This window comes from Crotalus tigris, unplaced genomic scaffold, assembly GCF_016545835.1.
Source record: "Crotalus tigris isolate CLP2741 ecotype Arizona unplaced genomic scaffold, ASM1654583v1 scf7180000023638.494280, whole genome shotgun sequence".
Lineage (NCBI taxonomy): Eukaryota > Metazoa > Chordata > Lepidosauria > Squamata > Viperidae > Crotalus > Crotalus tigris.
Genome location: NW_024100095.1, coordinates 177230 through 198040, shown reverse-complemented (window position 1 = coordinate 198040; position 20811 = coordinate 177230). Strand labels below are relative to the sequence as shown.

The following is a 20811-nucleotide window of genomic DNA, read 5'->3' as shown; positions in this document are numbered from 1 at the left end:
CTATTATTTTAATAGAGAACAATAAGCTTATTCCAGCTGCTTTTATAATATAGTGTAGACATTTTCTATGATAAATGTACATATCAGCCTGAAAAAATAATTTTGAAACTATACTTTTTAAAAAAAGGAATAGATACTCTAACGCAGATGGTGATAAAATAGGGACTTTGGAAATCAAGTGATCTGATAAGTCAGGCAAAGAACCAAGGAGAAAAACAGTATTTGCTTCAATCTGTGTTTATTGCATTATTCCAGTGTATTTATGTGAGATATTGCATTCAAGGAAAGTAATTAATTTCTAAAAGTTAATAAGAAACCTCACTTCTTATTTACTCAAGGAAGAGTGTAGGATCCAAAAAAAGAGAAAGTGAGCATCAGAAACTTCTTAATTTATTTAATAGGGCCTGCCTATTAAATTCCATAAGGATTATTATTTTTTATTTATAGATGTGTTTAATAAATGATGTTAAGGTATTTTTAGCCTAAACTTAGGACAAAATCTACAAGAAGTAATTTAGCAAAAATTCTAATGAAGAAAACAATGAAGCATATTTAAAAAAAAAACAGGAGAACAAAATTTGGAATAAGAGCAAAATTTGGTGGAATGAAAATACTGTTTTGGAACTGTTTAAAACCCATGGTTCAAAAAGCATGCTAAAATTTTCAGCAGAAGAAATTCCCATCATTAGGGCATCAATAAAAAGACTGTGTCCTTTATATTCACTGCCTTGTTGATCTGAGGAGTAAGCCTGATTAAGCTTTCTGCAGCTTAATGTAGGACACTGAGAAATTTAAATAGGAAAAAGTTTTTCCTCATGTAACTTGGATCCAAATATTCCCATGGTTGATTGAGTTGAATTTGCTGGATCCCCACAAGCATATTGGCATAGAATTTTATGCTGACATTTTTGGACTTTAAAGGAACATTTAGAGAACCTTACATTATTCTAGACTGGAGTTCTAACTGGTTTCTCTGGTAGATCTTATTTCAGAAACCAGCCTAAGCTTGTCAAAGGTACTTCTAGCTGAAGAAGCCACCTGTGTTCCAAAAGATGATACAGATTTCCATATGCTTTTGATTATGCAGGGAGAATGTAGTCATTCCGCAGACTGATTGCAAATTTGTAATCAGACAACAGTTTTTCCACCAACAGTACATTCACCTCCAACTATTTTAAGCTTCAGTTAGTTTGCCTACATCATTTTCAAATGATAGATTGATAGAGACAAGAAAAACCTACTTGTCATCTGTAATACAGCCCAAATCTCCATGTAAGTTCCCTCTGTAATTTCCTGTATTATTAAAGATCCTGGACAAAAACCAGCACAGGCACTTCAGAGGCCAAGTGGTCATGGGATAAAATAATCCCTCAGCACCACTTTTTTAATTAGCCCTTCAAAAATAACCAGAGCTAATTTAATTTCCATTTGAAGGATGCAGAGAGCATAGGGAATGGCCTTGAAGGACAGGACGAAGAGCTACTACCAAGACCACGTGAGGTTTGAGCCCATTCCCAGAAACTAGTTTGAGTAAAAATCTCAGGACACCCCTCCCTAGTTCATACAAAGATAAAGGGAGGGGAGCACATTCAGACTTACAAGATTCTGTTACTATAGGTCCGTGGCAGCGAACCTATGGCACACATGCCACAGGTGGCACGCAGAGCCCTCTCTGTGGGCACGCGCACCATCGCCCCAGTCCTAGGTCTTCAGCTGGGTTTTATAAAACCTTTTTACTTTGGGTCTCCGCTGCTGTGTGCAAAAAAAAGGTTCAATCAATCAATCAGTTTCAACTTCTCGCGGGGAAAAAAAGATTTTGCAAAGTTGGAATTGATTGATTGAACTTTTTAGTCCCACCCAGTCTACCGTTACCACTGAAGCCATGCCCATCCAATGGGCCACACCCACCCAGTGGCCCTCGGCCACCCAGCACCCAATGATACATAAGTGGGTTTTGGGTTGCAGTTTGGGCACTTGGTCTCTAAAAGGTTCACCATCACTGCTATAGGTGTTACACTAGTTGTTATCTACATGGCATTGGTTCCTTAGTCTGGTATAGAAATGACAAAGGGTCAAAGAAACATATAAGGCAAAACTGTTAATTCAAATATCAGGAAGTGGCAGGCTTCAACCACTAGGGAGGACTTTATTTCACAAGAAGTTGAGAACTTTAGATAATACGTTGTTAATTGAGAAAGAATTCCAGCAACCGCTCCTTTTCAAGAGCAAGTCCCTTTTGAAGAATGAGTATTTAAACCCCCCTGTGCCTTTTTCTTTTGCCCACCAAACATAATACTAAGATGCTTGCTCCCTCTTTTGGGCAGGAGGTCCAGTTTCAAAGGTTCCTTTATCTTGTCATTTATCAGATCTATTGTGATAATTGCCTTTCTCTGACAGTATGAGAACGAACTCCCACAATAGGAGAGTTACTGGGGCAGTTTAAGTAATGTTACTGTTGACAATATGTAGCTGGCTTGATGTCTCAAAAATAAAAGCATGGTTGTGGATGAATGTAAATTGACTTGATAACTTTTTTTCTTTTTGTATCAGCATGATTCATAATTATTTTATAATTATTTGCAATTTTAGTGTGGTAACATGGCAAGAGAAGGTCTGCGCACTTTGGTTGTTGCCAAAAAATCCTTAACAGAAGAACAGTATCAGGATTTTGAGGTAAAAAAAGTTGAAAGACAAATATTACACTGAGCTCCAGGAATGGCAAAAAAACCCTATTTAATTCACAGAAGTAATTTCTCTTTACTGTAGACAATGATAGGTGAACTCCACCATCATTGACTTCATCATTGGCTTAATTTCTACTCCTTTCTTTTTCTGTTTTTCCTCACTTTCCTCTGCTTCATCTGAATCTTTTTCTTCTATTGCTATGTTCATAAGTGTTTCCATTTAAGGGGATAGAGATTTTTTTTATAAACACTTCATTCTTTCTAAAATAGAAATACGCTATAGTAGAAAACATCTGCTCTATATCCAGTAAGTCTATAACAAGGTTTCAGTTTCACTCTTATATTTTTTGTTGTCATTCTGTTCTCCATTTCTAATATTCCAAGCAATGTTATGATTAATCTACGAAGATATCATATAAGCAACACCTGAATTAACTCATGTGCCCAAACTCCATAAAACTTACTTTTGTTTATTGTTCATATTGACTAGTGCAGTGGTGGCGAACCTATGGCACGGGTGACAGAGGCGGCACTCAGAGCCCTCTCTGGGGGCACACATGCCATCGCCCCAGTCCTAGGCCTTCAGCTGGGTTTTATAAAACCTTTTTGCTTTAGGCTTCCACCGCCATGTGTAAAAAAAAAAGTTCAATCAGTCAATTTCAACTTCTCACGGGAAAAAAATCTTGCAAAGTTGGAATTGATTGATTGAACTTTTTAGTCCCACCCAGTCTGCCGTTACCACCGCAGCCACGCCCAGCCCATGGGCCATGCCCAGCCAATGGGCCACACCCACCCATCACCCAATGATGCATAAGTGGGTTTTGGGTTGCAGTTTGAGCACTCCGTCTCTAAAAAGTTTGCCATCACTGGACTAGTGATATAAGCATGGCCCTCTTTTCTGATTGCAGTGAAGTTTGTAAATTAGAAGAGAATTGTCCCAGAAGCCTTTATGTTTGTCTGTGACCTGTGACTTTTTCAGTTGCACAAACTATAATTTTCTATAAAACCCTCCTTTCACATTAATTATGTGACAGGTTTTCAGGAATGCAGTAGTAAATCCTGAAATATTATTACATCTTCTCATGTGTGAAACTTCAGTCCAGATAGTGGGGTTTCTTTGATTCTATCAACTTCAAAAACCGAGATCAAATCTTGAATTTTACAGGTATAAACCATTTGGATATTTACATTTGTTTCTGTCTTTGGTATTATTTATGTCCATTTACTTCTGTATGCACATCATAGGTGAAATTTGAATTTCAGATTCTAAAGTGAATCTGTGAATCAAATAACACTCTAGGGCTTGCATTTTGGACAAAAATCTTTCTTATCTACTTGAGGCTACAAATTACATTTTGTTTTGTCTTAGAGTCGATATAATCAAGCAAAATTAAGTATACATGACAGAACGCTCAAGGTGGCTGCAGTTGTAGAGAGTCTAGAAAGAGAAATGGAATTATTGTGTCTCACTGGAGTTGAAGATCAATTACAGGCTGATGTTAGGCCAACACTAGAGATGCTACGAAATGCTGGAATAAAGGTACCAATAATTTTTTTATTCTTCAGTTTATTTATAGATATTGTTTTGTTCTCTTACCTCAGATCTGTTGCTTTAATTAAGAATGCAATCTGTTTCATGTGATAAATATAAGCAACTAGGAATGTGTCCCTGCTGGTCCAACTCCTACAGGTAAATGGAACAGAGAGAGAGAGAGAGCATGACAGAAAGTTGATTTTTTGTAGAATACATTTGAATATATTAACTAGAGACAATTACTTTGCCTTATGCAAAAAAGTACAGAAAATTCATTTGAATTTTTGTATTAATCAGCTCTATACAACAATACTTACTAAGAGTGACCATACCAATTTTTCTAAGAATATGTCCACATATATATCTATTTACGTTCTACTAATGTAAATTATATAACTGAATACCTTAGTATTTCATATGTACAGAAGCTGGGATGGAGTAGATAGTATTATTAAACACATTAGGATTTGCCTTCCATGGCTTTAAATTTCAGAGGATTTTTTTTACATGTCTCGTCTTACTTTTTCTTTAATGGATTTATACCTTTTGGAAGACATTTTAATCTCTATTCACTATCCAGAGTTCCTTTGGTAGATGGACAGCCATATGAATTTGTTTATAAAAAACAACCTATTGGGACAATAATATTAGTTTATAACTTAGTTATTTCAAGGTTTAATTGGATAATATACATTTCAGATATTTGAATGCTTGTCATGAATAATAGTAATATGAATTACTATGATTTATAACAGGATTCAGAAAATAAAACCTTGCAAGAAACTAATTATATGGAAACATATATTTGTGGAAGAAAAGTGTGAAAATATATTTTACTCCTTTTAACTGTATCTGTCCAGTTAATAGATGACCTGAGGAGCTACCATATTTGAATAGATAGAATGAGTTTAAATGCTGATACTTCCTATTATTAAATACTGGTTTTTGCCTTCATAGACCCCTACAGCTGGACTCTGCTTCTATTTGATGCAAAGCAAAGCAAAAGCAATAATTTAAATCTTTACATTTTTTCATTAAGTTAATTTGAGAAAGATATGTGCACAGTTTTTAATATAATAAATGATTAACAGTTAAATTTTAAAATTATCTCATAGATATGGATGCTAACAGGAGATAAATTGGAGACTGCGACTTGTATTGCAAAAAGTTCCCATTTAGTGTCTAGGACCCAAGATATTCATATTTTCAGACCCGTAAGTAGAACTGCTGATATATTTTTCCCATCATTCTTAGCTGCTATTGTCTTCATTCCTAGAGTTGAAAGATGTGTTGATTTTCTGCAAATTTCTTACATATAATCAAAGAATTAAATGCAGAACAACATTAATTGCTAAACATCCAAATTTTGATCATGTGACCACAAGGCACTGCAACAAGCATAATTTTGTGCACAAGCCGTAAGTTCATTCTTTTAGCACCATCATAATTTCAAATGGTCACTGAATGAATGTTCATAAATTGAAGACTACATGTGTAACACAGTTGTGCAGATAGTATTACAATAGACATGCATGCACTTCTCTGTAGCATCTTCTGACATGACTTATCCTGCTCATGTTGGTTGGGGGTATGAAAAATCAAGACTAAACCCAATGGGAGTTCACATAATAATGAGTTGCAGATATTCATCTGGATTAAGCATCTAAAGGAGAAGTTTTAAGCAGCACAAATCCCCCCCTTTTATGATCCCATAAACACTCCCCCCCTCCCCTGTTCATTCAACCAAATTTTCAAAAACATGTTTTTGGCATTTTTTTGTGGAAAAGAATAAGGGAAGCTATTAAATATCCAATAGATTTATTCACTCTTTAAATATTTTGTTGTTAATGTAAAATATTTATTTCATGTGTATTTCTCAGTGTTAAGGGGATTTGAAATGATTACATTGAGAATATAATTTTAGCTACATGAGGCTTGAAATTGTTTTGGCATAAGCATGTTGTGCTTCTGTGTTAAAGCTTGCCTTTCACACACTTACTTTTTTCCCGAAATGCATCTTTCCTCAAGTCCCGAGGACTTGATTTCTGGATGGTCATTGCCAGAACTTTTCTTTGGGGTGGGAGAGATAATCAGAATTTTCAAGTTTCTGATCTACAACACATTTTTTTTAAAGAACTCTAATTTAAAACTCTTTTGTAAATGTAATGTATATGAAATCAAGTGGGAGAAAATGTAAGCCTCCCAGTACAATATAACTTTGATGCTGCAAAGCTTGTTGTTTCTTAATGAATTTGTATTTAAATCAACAAGTTTTCTTCCACTTTTTACAGCTTCTATGGTATTGGACTGAAATTCCATTTTCATAACAATTTATGTATCTATATACATCTTTTCAAAAGTTTTCCTAACTCTGTTTTACCTTTCTTTCTTTCTTTCTTTCTTTCTTTCTTTCTTTCTTTCTTTCTTTCTTTCTTTCTTTCTTTCTTTCATTCATTTAGGTAACCAGCCGTGGAGAAGCTCATTTGGAATTAAATGCATTCAGAAGGAAACATGATTGTGCTTTAGTAATATCTGGTGACTCTCTGGAGGTAATGGCCTAGCTTTCATCACTTGCTGATAATGTTGTTTGTGCAGGTAGGTAGGTTGGTAGGTATTCCAAAGGAGTCCCAAGCAGTGCCTTTGGTGAATCACACGAGTCACATTTGTTTTAGATCAACAAAACACCTAATACTGTAAATCTAACCCAACAGAGACATTCCACTTTTTTTTTTTTTTTTTTTTGCCTATTATCCTCTGTGCCCCCTGAAAGTAAAAAATTAATAATAATCCTTAGCTGGGGTGGAATCCTAACAGTTTCAAAGATTCTTGGATCTGTCAAAAGAAAAAAAAACTTTTGACAGTTGTGCTTCTTATATATGTATTATGCCACAGGATCCTCTCAGATACTTATTTATATTGCACAAATTTGAAAACCAGTTTCTTGATTGTTTTATAGACATTATTTTTTGTGTCCTCAATCCTGTTCTACTCAAGTGACTTATGATCGTTTTTCACATCCTCGTGATCATATCATCAAAATTCAGACACTTGGCAACTGATTCATATTTATGACATTTGCAGTGATCATCTTTTGTGATCTTGTGACAAGCAAAGTCAATAGGGAAGTCAGATTCACTTAAGAACTATTACTAACTTAACAACTACAGTGATTCACTTAACTTTCTTATAGCAAAATGGGGCAAAAGTCTCTTACCAACTGTCTCTCTGAGCAACAGAAGTTTTTGGCTCAATTGTGGTCATAACTCGAGGACTACCTTTCATTTTTGCCTAGTACTTCCGAACTTGACAGGTCTGTTGCCTGTTTTAACTCACTTTTTAATGGAATGAAGTCCTGAATATGCAATTCTGAGAAAAAGTATTCATTCCTTTTCAAATATTCTAAACTTCTGCATATCTTTTCATGATATATAGAAGGGGTCTGATCAGAGAAGGAACACTGAAGTTTTGTGTGCTTTATACATGTATTCTGTGAACAAACTCATCCAATGTTCAGTGTGCTACTGTGGGAAATAATTGACCCTTTAGATGCAGTCACCAGTTGTATTATCTATAACCATGCGTAACCTCAACCAGATTCTTTCTATAATGGATGTTTAGTCCTTCACATCACAACTTAAGAATTTTGGCCCATCCCTCGATAGCAAACTGCTACGAGTCCATACCATTTAACATTTTCTTTCATGAACTACTTATTTCAGGTTTTCCACCTTATTAGGGTTCTTTGAATTGGCTAAGTCAAAGTTTACTCTGTTCTTTGTATATTCTCTTATAGACATTTGTATGTTTGGAATCCTGACTCGCTTATACTTCATTTTAACTGATTCTTTCATCAATAATGGCTACTTGTTCAGGTCCTAGTGCAGCTAACCATTCCCAAACTATGACGTTGCTTTCTCCATTTTTAACAGTTTGCATGGGCTTCTTATCATGCAGTAGTGTTTGGTTTCTATCAGATGGAACAATATCCATGTAACCCCCAAATTTCTATTTTTGATTCATCTGCTCATAGAACATTCCTCCCTGAAAAGTCATCTAGTTGCTTTTTGGCAATCTTGAACTAAGCATCAGTATTCTTTTTAGTGAACAATATCTTCTTCTTTGCTGCTTTTAAGTTCCCCAACAGAACTCATCTTAAATTTGCTATCCCTAACTTTACCGAGCTTCAGCTGGCTGTGCGATTCAAACTCAACAGAAGCCTCCTAGAAATTCAGAGCAGTGTGCTAAATAAGAATCTTTATTGCAACTGGATTGCAGCCATATTAAACAATGGATTGCTTTCTGTCAGCATGAGGATACAATTCCCTCATATATATATGACAGCTTAAAAATTAATGATATCTCTTCCCTGAGAACAGCTGGCTCTCATCAGCTACTCCATGCTAAATTCCATTTTTTCCCAAATGCTTTTTTGATGATGGGATCAAGAACACTGACTTTATCCAAGGTGAGAGATGGGGATTACCTAAATTAAACGGCAGCCAGTTCTAAAAGCAATTTATCATATTAACCTTTGCAGCTGAAAAGGAGTAAGCCAAATTATCTGGGCTAGAGAAAGCATATACAAAACAGACTTTCCCACTGTTCTTGCACATCACCAAATACCAAGCAGGAAATAAAAGCATATTTAACAATTTTCAGTTTTAATTGAAGTAAATTCCAAGAGACGACAACATGTGGGTTTACTTTCCTAGCCTTTTTCAGACTGGAAAGCATGGTTAGCCAAAAGACCTACAAGATATCCCACTAGTAGCAGAAATGTCCATCATCTCCTAAAGAACAGCTCTAAAACATCACCAAAGAAAATTTGAAAGAAATTCTCAAACACAGTGATAGAAAGCAGAAGTCATTTTAGCAGAAGAAATCTAAAAGAAATTTTTAGCAGAGGAAAGGATATCGAGGAACATCTAGGTAGCTGCTACCGTGTTTCCCCAAAAATAAGACCCAGTCTTTTTTTTATCTCCAAAAGAGGCAGCAGGTTTTATTTTCGGGGGATGTCTTTTTCCACAGTCTCACCTTGTAGTCTACTTCTGTGGCCACTTGCTGCCATTTGCACGCATAATCCCCTACCTCCATTTCACTGTCAGGGGCCTTCAGGAGATGCCTCTGCAGCTGAGAATAAAGCTCTGGATTGATGCACACGGCTCTCTCTGGCCTCCATTTTGTCCTCAGAGGCCTTCCAGAAAGGCCTCTATAGCTGAGAACCGATCTCCAGATTGACATGTGCGGCACCCCCATCCTGCATTTCGGTTATATTAGGCCTATCCCCAAAAATCAATTTAGGTTTTATTTTCGGGGCAGGTTTTATTTTCGGGAAAACATGGTAAAATTGTCACTGATTTGATAGCACAAAAGGTATAACAGGTTTCGGCAGCAAATGACATAGTAAGATAGAATACTGACCTTGTATTTCATTCCTTCTAGTGAAAACAAGAAAATGAGAAAGTTGGAAGGGCAACAACTATTGTAGAAAGGCACAAAACAGGTGCTCAATCGGTCCAAAAAGTTTTCCTCACTAGAGGAAATATGTGTCAGCCATTTTATTTTGGTCATTGATTAGCAAAACAATACACAAGAGTCACAATTGATTAAAGTAAAACCAGCTATAAAGTCATATGCCACAAATAAATATTGTAAGCTATAAGCAAATACAAGTAAAGTACAAATTGTAAGTTAAAGTTAATGAATTTGGGATGTAAAAATTAATATAGTAATCTTTTCATAGGTATGTTTGAAGTACTATGAACATGAATTTGTAGAACTAGCATGTCAGTGTCCAGCTGTAGTTTGCTGCCGATGCTCTCCCACCCAAAAAGCTCACATTGTAAAATTGTTGCAGCATCACACAGGAAAGCGTACATGTGCAATAGGTTTGTATCAATTTTGGTTTCCTTTCGATTGTGAAAGTAATTAATTATTTGGCCTCCTAGTCACAATAATGAAAAATAAATGAATCTTTTAAAAAGATTGCCACAGTATCATGTAAAAATAAAATGATGATATGGCAATGCTTTAAAAAAATGCTAAACATAATAAAGGAACATTTTTTTCACTTTGTTTTCTCAAGATTTTTGCTAAAGCAAATCAAGTACAATTAAATCTCAGAACAATGACAGCCAGAGTTTGAAATTGTCGGCCAGTATTTTTTACTGGACTATACATAGCTTTGGATTTGAAGGCCAAAAGTTGCTTTTTTCTACATTTTGTAACATCTCCTTTGTAGTTAATAGGGCAGCTTTGGATATATCTCCCAAGTCATGGGAAAATGGTGATAATAAGGCTTGTAGAGCACATAATAAGGGACATCCTCAACCATCACAAGTGATGACCATATTGGTTCTGAATTACACAATTTTTTCCCTGGCACCTTGCCATCTAGTGGAATGTTGAGCCAGGAGCCACAACATCTCCCCTCCAACTTCTTGCTTACTGAAACAGCCCATCATGCTCAATCACTATTTATTTATTGTTTTCTGAACTATAATTTATATATAGAAAATTGGGAAATGTTTTAGCAACAAAGGTGCAATAGCATATTTACTTTTTTTGCTTTTCTGAGTTGAAAAAATAAAAACTGTTTTTAATTTAAAATGTAATTCAAATACCTTTATAGTAATACAAGGTGAAATGAAATGCAGCTAGTAAATATGAAATATTGCCAAACCAAACTTAAATATTCTGCACATGTTTTTTCAGGCGATGGAGGAAATGATGTCAGTATGATCCAGGCAGCAGATTGTGGAATTGGAATTGAAGGAAAGGTATATTTTCAAATTAGATTAAATGAGTAATTAATAATAATATTTTAGGATTAACAGATTCAAGTTATAAGACAATGTAATTTGTGATAATTATGCAAACAGACTTCTTGTATGTAATAGATCTTTACATTCGCTACCTCTTTCTTTTGGTCTCTAAAGTAAGACATATGGTTTTTATAGATGTGCATAAAGTTATAAAACTTGAATTTTTTTCTTAGGACTTCACTACTTTATTATCACTCTATATACTGGTATGATTGTTGCCCCTCCCTGAATTCCTGTTTCTGACCATACAAAACTCCAGAACTCTCAGACTGCTTTCTAAATAATTTTATTTAATTTGCTTAATGTGACTGACCTTTTTTTCACAGTTATTTTATATTTTTGTTTTATTCTTCTCTGGCTTTATTCTTCATGTTTACAAATATCATGTGAAGCCTTTTTCCAAACCAACCATATGGCCTCAGGCTACTCTTCGAAAATGTCACATATATAGTAAGGATTCCCTGTGTCTGCTTTGTTTAGGTGAGCAACCCATAATTGATTTATACATTCAGTAGATAGATCAGATACAGCAGCTTCTCAAGATTTCAAACCTCTTTCTGGAAAAAAGATTTTATACACCTAGCATGCCCCTGGAAGATTGCAAGGGGTGAGACATAAGTTGACATAGGTTGAATCCTTAAATCCTTCTGTTAAATAGTGCCCAGGAGTTTGCCCTTAAATTTGTTTGGCCCTGATCCTACTGGCTTTTCAAAAGTCCTTAATTTTCATGATGTACAGGCTGAAACTCTTCCCAGATAAGGGAACAGGATCCTGATGATGATGTTATCCATTCAATCGAGTCGGACTCTTGACAATTCTGTGGGCCAGGTCTCTTCACATCTTCTGATTTTGCACTACTTTGAGTTCCTCTGTGTTCTTGCTGGTGTCAGCTTTGATGGTGAACAGGATTCTACCTCAGCCAATTCAGATGACCCTGTCTAGCCAGAGTCCAATTCAAAAAGGACCCAAGTGATTTTATCCATCCTCAGAATAATATTTTGTGAAGGAATTCCAGCTAGCCTTAGGGATAGGGAAGGAATGACTGGACCTTTTGGGACATACTTTCAGAAAAGATAACTCCCACCATCACCCTAGGATGAAGATGACTCTTTGCGTCATACTGTGATGAACCCTCTCTTGCTGGTTGCTGTGCAAGAGGAGGGGAGGGCAGTTTCCAGCTCCATCTAGTTCTGCTTTGCCATATCTGCCCATTGACCCTGTCAAGTTATTAGGTCCTGGGTAGGGCCTATGTGGAGGATAGTGCAGGAGTGATTCCTTCTTTGTTGCTCTTGAATTGCCTGAACTGCCTTTCACAGAGAAGGGGGAAGTGATTCTGACAGGGGAGGTGGTGTAAAGGAATATAAATTTGGCCTTGAAAATGGGGGGAAGAATGAGCAATAATTATGGGGGATTTTCAGAAAAGATTACTCATTCCTGAGAAAGAGGAAAGCATAAAAATAACTCAAAATAACTCTGTACTGATTGTTTGGTATAATATGGGTCAGGGAGAAACTCTTGACAGGCGCTTTCAAGATTCTGTTATTCTACGCTGCAACAATGAAGAGCATTTCTAGAATTCCTGTCATGCCTATTTCTTGACACTGCCTATCTCAGAGGACTGACATATTTGGAACAGTCCTTCAGATATTCCTCTAGTTGGGACTTGGTCACTCTAAATAGGATTGCTGGATAGCATTCTGCAGACAGGATAAAAACAGAAACTAGTTACATTTTGTTGCCTTCTCATCATAGTGTAGTCCTGATCACATATCAGTTAAAGTGGACACATTCCTTATTTTTCTCAAATCATGACCTCTTTTGGAGGAGTCTCCTTTGACATTTCATGTGCAAGAGTTCTGCTTTCTGACTGGGCAAGACAAAAACTGACATGCATTTCTTACTGTTTGTTGTAGACCTAACAGACATAGGTTAAGTTTGTTGGGTCTAATCCAGGAGGCCTAGAAGATCAGCCCTTTAATAGTGAGAATTGTTCAACCCCCAAAGAGATGACACCCTCTAATGACAAAAGCTGAGTACTATGGCTAGGAGATTGGGACTCAAATCATCTGTTATCCAATCTAACCAGGTATCTTCCCCAGTTCAGTTCTGCCTGTACCCTGCACCCAAACTACAGCAACCCTCAGGTCCAAATAGATGCTACATCATTTGGTGAAATGTTAAGCCAATCCTGCAGAATATAAACAAGGCCGTCCTAGTGGAGCTTTTGATTTTATCAACTTGAGAATGTTCTTTGGGAAATATTTGACCCATTTCATCAAGAAACAAGTTCTCAACAACAACAACGATGCTTATAAATCAGTGAGGACAAAAAATTCAGCTTCTATCCTTGGTGCTATCCTTCTATAACACTTTTCACCAGATGCAGGATGCAGTACATGGTCATTGTCTATTTCTTTTAATATGCATTTTTAGGGAAAGCAACACTGTCAGTAGTGCTTCAGCGACTTCTGGTACTCAATCAGGCAAAACACCAAATACATGATCTACAGAGAGAAAAAGGTTATTCTTTCTAACTGAGCTTCTTCAAGTGATCTATAAATTCAAGTAACCTGTTCTTCTCTCCCCCAAAAGTAATATTTGGGTTTGGATTCTCATTTTGGCAAAAGCTGATGGAGATATAGAATTCATACCAGTATATAGGGCAATTCTGAAAATGCCAAATTTCTGCCCCAAAAAAATCTAGAACTTGGGCATCCAACCTTTTGGTTTGCCTGGGCTGCATTGAGTGAAGAGGAAGTGTCTGGGCCATATATAAAATATATAATACAGTTTTATAATAAAAAATCACATAATAATGTTCAGTTTACAACCTTGTGAGCTGCATTACTAGCTGTCCAAAGCCACATGTGGTCCCTGGGCTGCAGGTTGGACACACCTGTTCTAGAACTTTTTTGAAAGTTGTCCTCCAAGTTAATCTAAGCATTTTGAGAATATCAAGCTAAGTAAATTACCAATTCTTCCACTGTTGCACAAATTTCTCGTTGTTTACATGTTTATACATATCCAAAGTGCTACACTATATTTACATTGGTCATTTTATCATTTTACTTTTTATTTAGGAAGGGAAACAAGCTTCCTTGGCTGCTGATTTTTCTATAACACAATTTAAACACATTGGTAGACTGCTGATGGTACATGGTCGAAACAGTTACAAAAGATCAGCAGCTCTAGGTCAATTTGTCATGCACAGAGGCCTTATTATTTCAACTATGCAGGTACCTATTTTTTTGTTTGTTGTTTATGTGGAAAACAATTTATAGAACCTTTTTTTTCTAACTTCGATAACGGCTTCCACAATATTATATGATGTATAATAATCTCCATGTAACTGCTTATATTTTTCTAGGCTGTGTTTTCGTCTGTCTTCTATTTTGCATCTGTTCCTCTATATCAGGGTTTTCTAATGGTGGGGTAAGTAGCAATCACAATGCTTCAAACACTTTATTTCACAGAGAAGCAGTTTATCTTAAAAATACGGCTTTAAACAATATTCAACTATTTTAAAATTGTTTTTCTCCAAGGTATGCAACCATATACACTATGTTTCCAGTCTTCTCTTTAGTGTTGGATCAAGATGTAAAACCAGAAATGGCACTATTGTATCCTGAGCTTTACAAAGATCTTACCAAGGTGAGAGCATTGAAATCACGCGTGTCACAAGGCAAAAAAAGAACAACTCCTTATTCCTGATGAAAAGTCTGCAAAGATTGGGTTGTTTAATGTGTGGCTTGTATTGCTTGTGCAGATTTAATAAATAAACTGTGTGACTGATAAAAAATGCTTTTATTTTTTGTATATTTTTTCTCAGAAAAGTTCATTTTTAATTTCATGTTCCACAAACATGATCCTTTTAGTGCCTAACGTAAAATGTGCTCAATCTACTTAGTCTTTTTGGTTATCGTTATTTTGTTAAATCACTAAAATAATGCTGCAGTGTAGTTTAAATGACTTACCTAGTATATTATAATATAAAGCCAGATCCCATGTGAGTTTATCTCAGCCATTCTTTTAAATATGCATGGGCATTCATTCATCATGAGGTAATACTGCCTCAAAGGTTTGCTGAACTCTGGACTAATACCCTTAATCTAGAATTATTTTAAGACTACTTTCAACAACAAATATCTTGATTTTGGCCTATATCTACAAAACAGAGAACATTAGTTGTCATGTCGCTGGCAATGACAAGCTTGATAAATAATTCTAAAGAAATCAAATGTTTGCAACTCCTTTGTGTTATTTTGGGTTTCTTGTATTATTGTATTATAGTTGTTGCGTTCTTAACAACTGGGAAGATTCTTAATGGGCCAACATGAAGATTGTTTCTCCTTTTATTTAGTATGTCAGATGCCTTTTTCTGCAGTTGTAAAGTAACCTAGTCTTTGTCTTTTATTCTAGGGACGATCCTTATCATTTAAGACCTTCCTCATCTGGGTTTTAATCAGTATTTATCAAGGTGAAATTGTGCTTAGTATTTTCTGAACTAACAAACAGTATTATTTGAAGTTTCACAATTATATTTTTTCATTTACATTTTCATTTTAACATTTCATTCACATTATTTTTAATGGCTGTTTAAAATGTGATACTGAAATAACATAAAACCTCTTCTTAATACCACATAGGTCAGAGGTAGGCAACCTTGGCTCTTTTATGACTCCTGGACTTCAACTCCCAAAATTCCTGAGCCAGCATGGCTGGCTCAGGAATTCTGGGGTTGAAGTCCACAAGTCATAAAAGAGCCAAGGTTGCCTACCCCTGACATAGGTCATTTGTACGTTTGTTTGATGCAGGCCACTTTAAAGTGAGGTTTTTTTTTAATGAATTCCTTTCATGCATTCCCATCACATTGTAGGCAGGCTTGGGCATTGGATCATGGGCCCTGAGTCCACATGGATACTTGAATATCAGATGTTTTATGTGTTTTCTGCATTGTCTTCGTATGTATAAATCTCCTTTTGAATGTATGAATGTCAGGGATATAGTCAGCATCATAATGTGAGATCATGGGGGTTAGAAATATTTGAATGGATTTAATCAAATTCTAACTAACACAGCCAGAAAAAATAGACACTTGAATTTCACATACTCCACAATAGTTTTCTCCATTGCACTCTAGGAATCTTATTTCAAGAAGTTTGCATTGTACTATTAGTTAAGAATTTACTTTTTTTCTTTTTTTAATATATTTATTTTCATTTATCAACCAGAATAAAATACAAAACAGAAAAACAAACATCCAATACTAACAATGAAAAAAAAATTCTTTCTTTTTAAGTTCACAAATAAATGAAGGCATGTTGTACTCCTAAACTGACTTATTTCTGCAATAGATGCTGGGAATGCATCTAGTTCTTAACTTTTACAGCACTGTTCTCAAAATGATTGCAAATCGCTTTTTATGGTGAAATAATCCAAAGTTGCAGTTGTAGAGCACATGCATGTAACACTAGTCTGTACAGTGAATTGGTAATAAAAATGTGTATGTCCATGTTTCTTAGGTGGCATTTTGATGTATGGAGCCCTTCTGCTTTTTGAATCTGAATTTGTCCATGTTGTTGCCATTTCCTTTACGGCATTGATCCTGACTGAACTCTTGATGGTTGCTCTCACTATACGCACCTGGCATTGGTTAATGATCGTGGCTGAAATCTTCAGTCTTTGCTGCTATGTAGCTTCTCTTGCATTCCTTAATGAATATTTTGGTGAGTAGCTTCCCACATGTATAATACTTAGCTGCTTTTTTTAAAAAAAAAAATGCATGTTGGAAAGCCTTAATAAGTGCATCTAAAGCATGAAGAATAATTTGACACAGGTTCTTTAGGAAATTCTTTTCAATAATACTGAATTTTATTAGCTATAGTGCTGAATTGCTATAGTTGTACAAAATATATTAAAAGAAATGTATTTAATACATAAAGATCTTAAATGTTATTTCAGAGGCTTACATACATACTAGGATCCTATCCCTTCAAGAGCTGAATTCAGACTTCTGCTGGGCTAATATATTTTCTAACACTTAATATAGATTTTAAACATAATGTTCATTTATCCTATATTTTTTATTAAACATACATCTATCAATCTTTAGATGCTACTAATCTCTTTCTATCTTTAAGATCTTTCTAATAATTCCTTTATGATTTTATTTTCTCTTACTTTCCTGCCCTTCTGTGAATCTGTCCTTTGTTGTTCTGCCTGACTGGAGCAGGTATAGGCAGAGTGTCTTTTGGAGCTTTCTTAGGTAGGTATCATTGCTATTTCCTTAATGATAAGATGCCACTTGGAAAATCTTACCTAAAAGAAAAGGCAACTTGAAGATGTTTGAGTTTGTGTGTATATATGATTTTTTTCCCTCTTGGTCTCTCTACATACACATGTACACAAAGCTGAAGTACAGTATTGGGCCTGTCAAAAAGCCAAGGCAAAATGACTCAATTTAAATCAATTTTCAATCTGTAATTAAAATTTTAATGGATCATCCATACTACTAGTAGTCCTTGACTAACAACCACAATTGAGCCCAAAATTTCCACTGCTAAACAGAACATTTCTTGAGTGAGTGTTGCCCCATTTCACAACCTTTCTTGCCACAGTTGTTAAGTGAATCACTGCAGTTATTAAATTAGTGACATGGTAGTAAAGTGAACTTGCTTCTCCTTTGACTTTGCTTGTCAAAAGGCAGCAAAAGGTGATCATATGACCCTAGGACACTGCAACCATCATAAATACATGCCAGTTTCCAAGCATCTGAATATTGATCATATGACCATGGGGGATGCTGCAACAATTAGAACTATGAAAAAATGGTCGTAAGCCATTTTTTCAGTGCTGCTGTAACATTGGTCACTAAACGAATGGTTGCAAGTTGAGATTACCTGTACTTGATTTAATAAAACTATAGCCTTGAGAAATATATTCTGTGCTTCTGTGATGGTTATTGTATAACAAAAAAAAATTCTCTATTACTTTTAAAATAAAAATAAATATGAGGTAATCGTATTCAGTCTCTGAGATACTGAGAAACTGAACAAAAACAAAGTTGCATTTACAGTATGTGTTATTTCTTGTAAGTATATTGAATACATTTCTATTATAACATACAAGAATAACATTTGAAGAACTGCCTCTGTTGTTTGGTGTATTTGCCTTTGAACAATGATAGAGTTATGTTTCCAGATTTGTCTTCGGACAGTCATTCGGACTGCTGTGAAAACGAATGATGAAAAACATTTTTACAAAAGTCAAGTAACAACATACTTTGTTGTAAAATTAATCATGTCCTGGAATATATTTCATAATAAATGTTTTTGTCTTGAATCAAACATCTCTCCTACATATCCATGTACATTTCTTGGCAACACTCTTCTCTTTTCTTCTCTTTTCTTGATTTTGATCTATTTTAAGATTCTCTGCTAGTCTGCCATCCAAGTACAGTATCTAACCCTGCAATCCTTCCTAAAACATGTCACAATGTGTCAGTGTCACTTGCCCTTCTTTTTTCGCTGTATAACTGATGTTCTTTTTTTATACCCATAGATGTTGCCTTTATCACAACAGTGACCTTCCTATGGAAAGTGTCAGCCATCACCGTAGTAAGCTGTCTTCCACTTTATATTCTGAAGTATTTAAAACGTAAATTTTCTCCTCCAAATTATTCCAAACTTACCTCGTAAATGTGACTGAACACCTGTGTTTTCCATCAGTACGACTTTAACTAGAGATTGCTTCAAGTGTACTCATTCTACTTAAGTCTGTGATAGATTAAACAAACGAGGGAAATGATTACAAGAAATATGGAGCAAAACAGCACAAAGAAGATGAAGAAGATGGATACTTCTGTTAAGTATTCCAGCAAACTTGATTGACATAACTATTGAGTACAAAAACTTCATTTTGTATGTGGCTTTTTAACAGTTTGAGTTAACAGTGCTTCTGAATTATATAATTGCTACTATAAAGGATTTATTCCTACTGCACTATTTTTCTGATCATGAATAGAAGATGTTGTTTCCTATAAACCTAGGCCTTCCTAATTTCTTTTGTAGAAATATTAACTCCCATGTAAAGTATACCATGCCTAGAAACTGTAAAGCTCATTGTCTATACTTGCTGCTATATGTAACTCTGATATATGCACTGTATGAATTATGTACAGCTGTCTGTGTAGCACAGTATTTGTTTGGGATCAGTGGTCCTCTTTTTTATATATCCTCCATTACTAGCTGCATTAAGGAATCTGAATGGCTGAGGAATCGACAGCAGCCTTTTAACTGTAAAATGGAGACTGGGTTGCACAAAATACTATGAAAATAAACTTCTGTACATAATTACATTACATCTGTCGTTCTGTACAGACCACTGTAAAATTAATGTTCAGCAAATGTTTTACAGGCTCCCTATCTGCTTCATAGTTGTAAAACTGCACTCTAGAAGTGTCAGCACATTACTAGACTTTTCCCATATAAAGGTTAATTTTGTATGAAAAGTTCAGCAACAGTGCGTCTGCAGCCTTCATTTATTTTACTGGCAGGATATACTAAAGCCATTTTGAAATGATTGGAGGTTATGCAGTGGCCATGCCTTAGAGATCAAGTCCAAACAATGAAACAGTGAGCAACTGTGAATACAGAGGTTTCCTCCCTCCTGATATCAAAAGAGGGCTGATTCATGTCTGTTCCTCCCTGGGGTAGCAGGCTGATTATTTTGGTTTATATGAATGAGAGCCCCCACACTCCACACGAGTATAGGCTGCATCTAGAGCTTTGAACCAGACTAGTAAATGCACATTGTAATCTGTTTACTTAAGGTAACTCAGGTAAAAAAGAATGACATGGGCCTAATAGTGGTAGAAAATCTATCATCTTCCAGATTATGATTTGTGTACTTTTGAGTTTCTACAAAACAAGAATAAAGTAAAAGGACTCTCCTTAGTCTAATGTAATCTTAATAGTTGTCTAATCATATGTACTGTATTGTTATCTAGAACACCTTCCTTTCATGATATTTTCTTTTTTCAAAAGCTACATGTACATAGCGATTCCATATAACCTGATACTTCTGAAATATAGATATAAATTAGTTACTATATCATTTTTGTTAGCCCGGTTCACAACAAAATTCACTGTATTTCATCTTGTACAACCATAACCTTATACCACAGTTAATTTAAAAGGATGTTAAACTGAAACACTTCCAGAAGAAGACTGTTGTTGAACTACTTGAGTTCTGATCTCCTTTGTTTTGAAGATATTTAATAGTTAATCTTGCTTTTAAAATGTTTTGAGCCATTCTTCATTATAAAAGCAATAAAATTTCCTTTCTACCAAATATTTTTGGAAGTTTGTCAAATAAAATATGTTTGATAGCATTTATTTTATACCCTTTTATAGCCCTTTAATGGGTTAGAGAACAATCAGTTAATTGCAACGCCCACTAGATGTCACTGGGAAATTTGAGGGGGGGGGGTGTTTGCTGGCACACTGCTTTTTACCCTGTGCTTTAACTATTACTGAAAAAAAGGAAACTGAAACATCCCTTGCTGTTTTAAAACCCTGATAATTAGATACAAATCATTAGCCCTCAGTGAACAAAATATTCAGCAATACTATATGCAGTCTCAATATTATCTGAATGTTTCAGTAACACTAAATTCCCATGTTGATGATACTATCCATTCAGTTGTGTCTTATTCTCAGTGATTCTGTGGACCAGCTCTCTTTGCACATTATCCACTCTTGTATGGCTT

The 20811-nt window shown here is 35.3% G+C and overlaps 1 protein-coding gene across 3 annotated transcripts in view; it reads left to right on the top strand.

The window, feature by feature from the left end:
• ATP9B (ATPase phospholipid transporting 9B (putative)) overlaps positions 1-20393 on the top strand; it is a 133653-nt gene extending 113260 nt beyond the window's left edge. For 2 of the 3 annotated variants that reach the window (XM_039320457.1, XM_039320460.1), the window contains 13 exons: positions 2590-2673; positions 4054-4224; positions 5334-5432; positions 6678-6767; positions 9962-10106; positions 10933-10997; positions 14123-14278; positions 14410-14474; positions 14585-14693; positions 15462-15519; positions 16565-16768; positions 17275-17307; positions 18603-20393. In XM_039320457.1, the coding sequence (XP_039176391.1) occupies positions 2590-2673; positions 4054-4224; positions 5334-5432; positions 6678-6767; positions 9962-10106; positions 10933-10997; positions 14123-14278; positions 14410-14474; positions 14585-14693; positions 15462-15519; positions 16565-16768; positions 17275-17307; positions 18603-18739 (1416 nt within the window). In that variant the 3' untranslated portion in view covers positions 18740-20393. The remainder of the gene's footprint in view (positions 1-2589; positions 2674-4053; positions 4225-5333; positions 5433-6677; positions 6768-9961; positions 10107-10932; positions 10998-14122; positions 14279-14409; positions 14475-14584; positions 14694-15461; positions 15520-16564; positions 16769-17274; positions 17308-18602) is intronic. The other variant, XM_039320458.1, reaches the window with a different exon arrangement.
• The last annotated feature ends 418 nt before the right edge of the window (positions 20394-20811 follow it).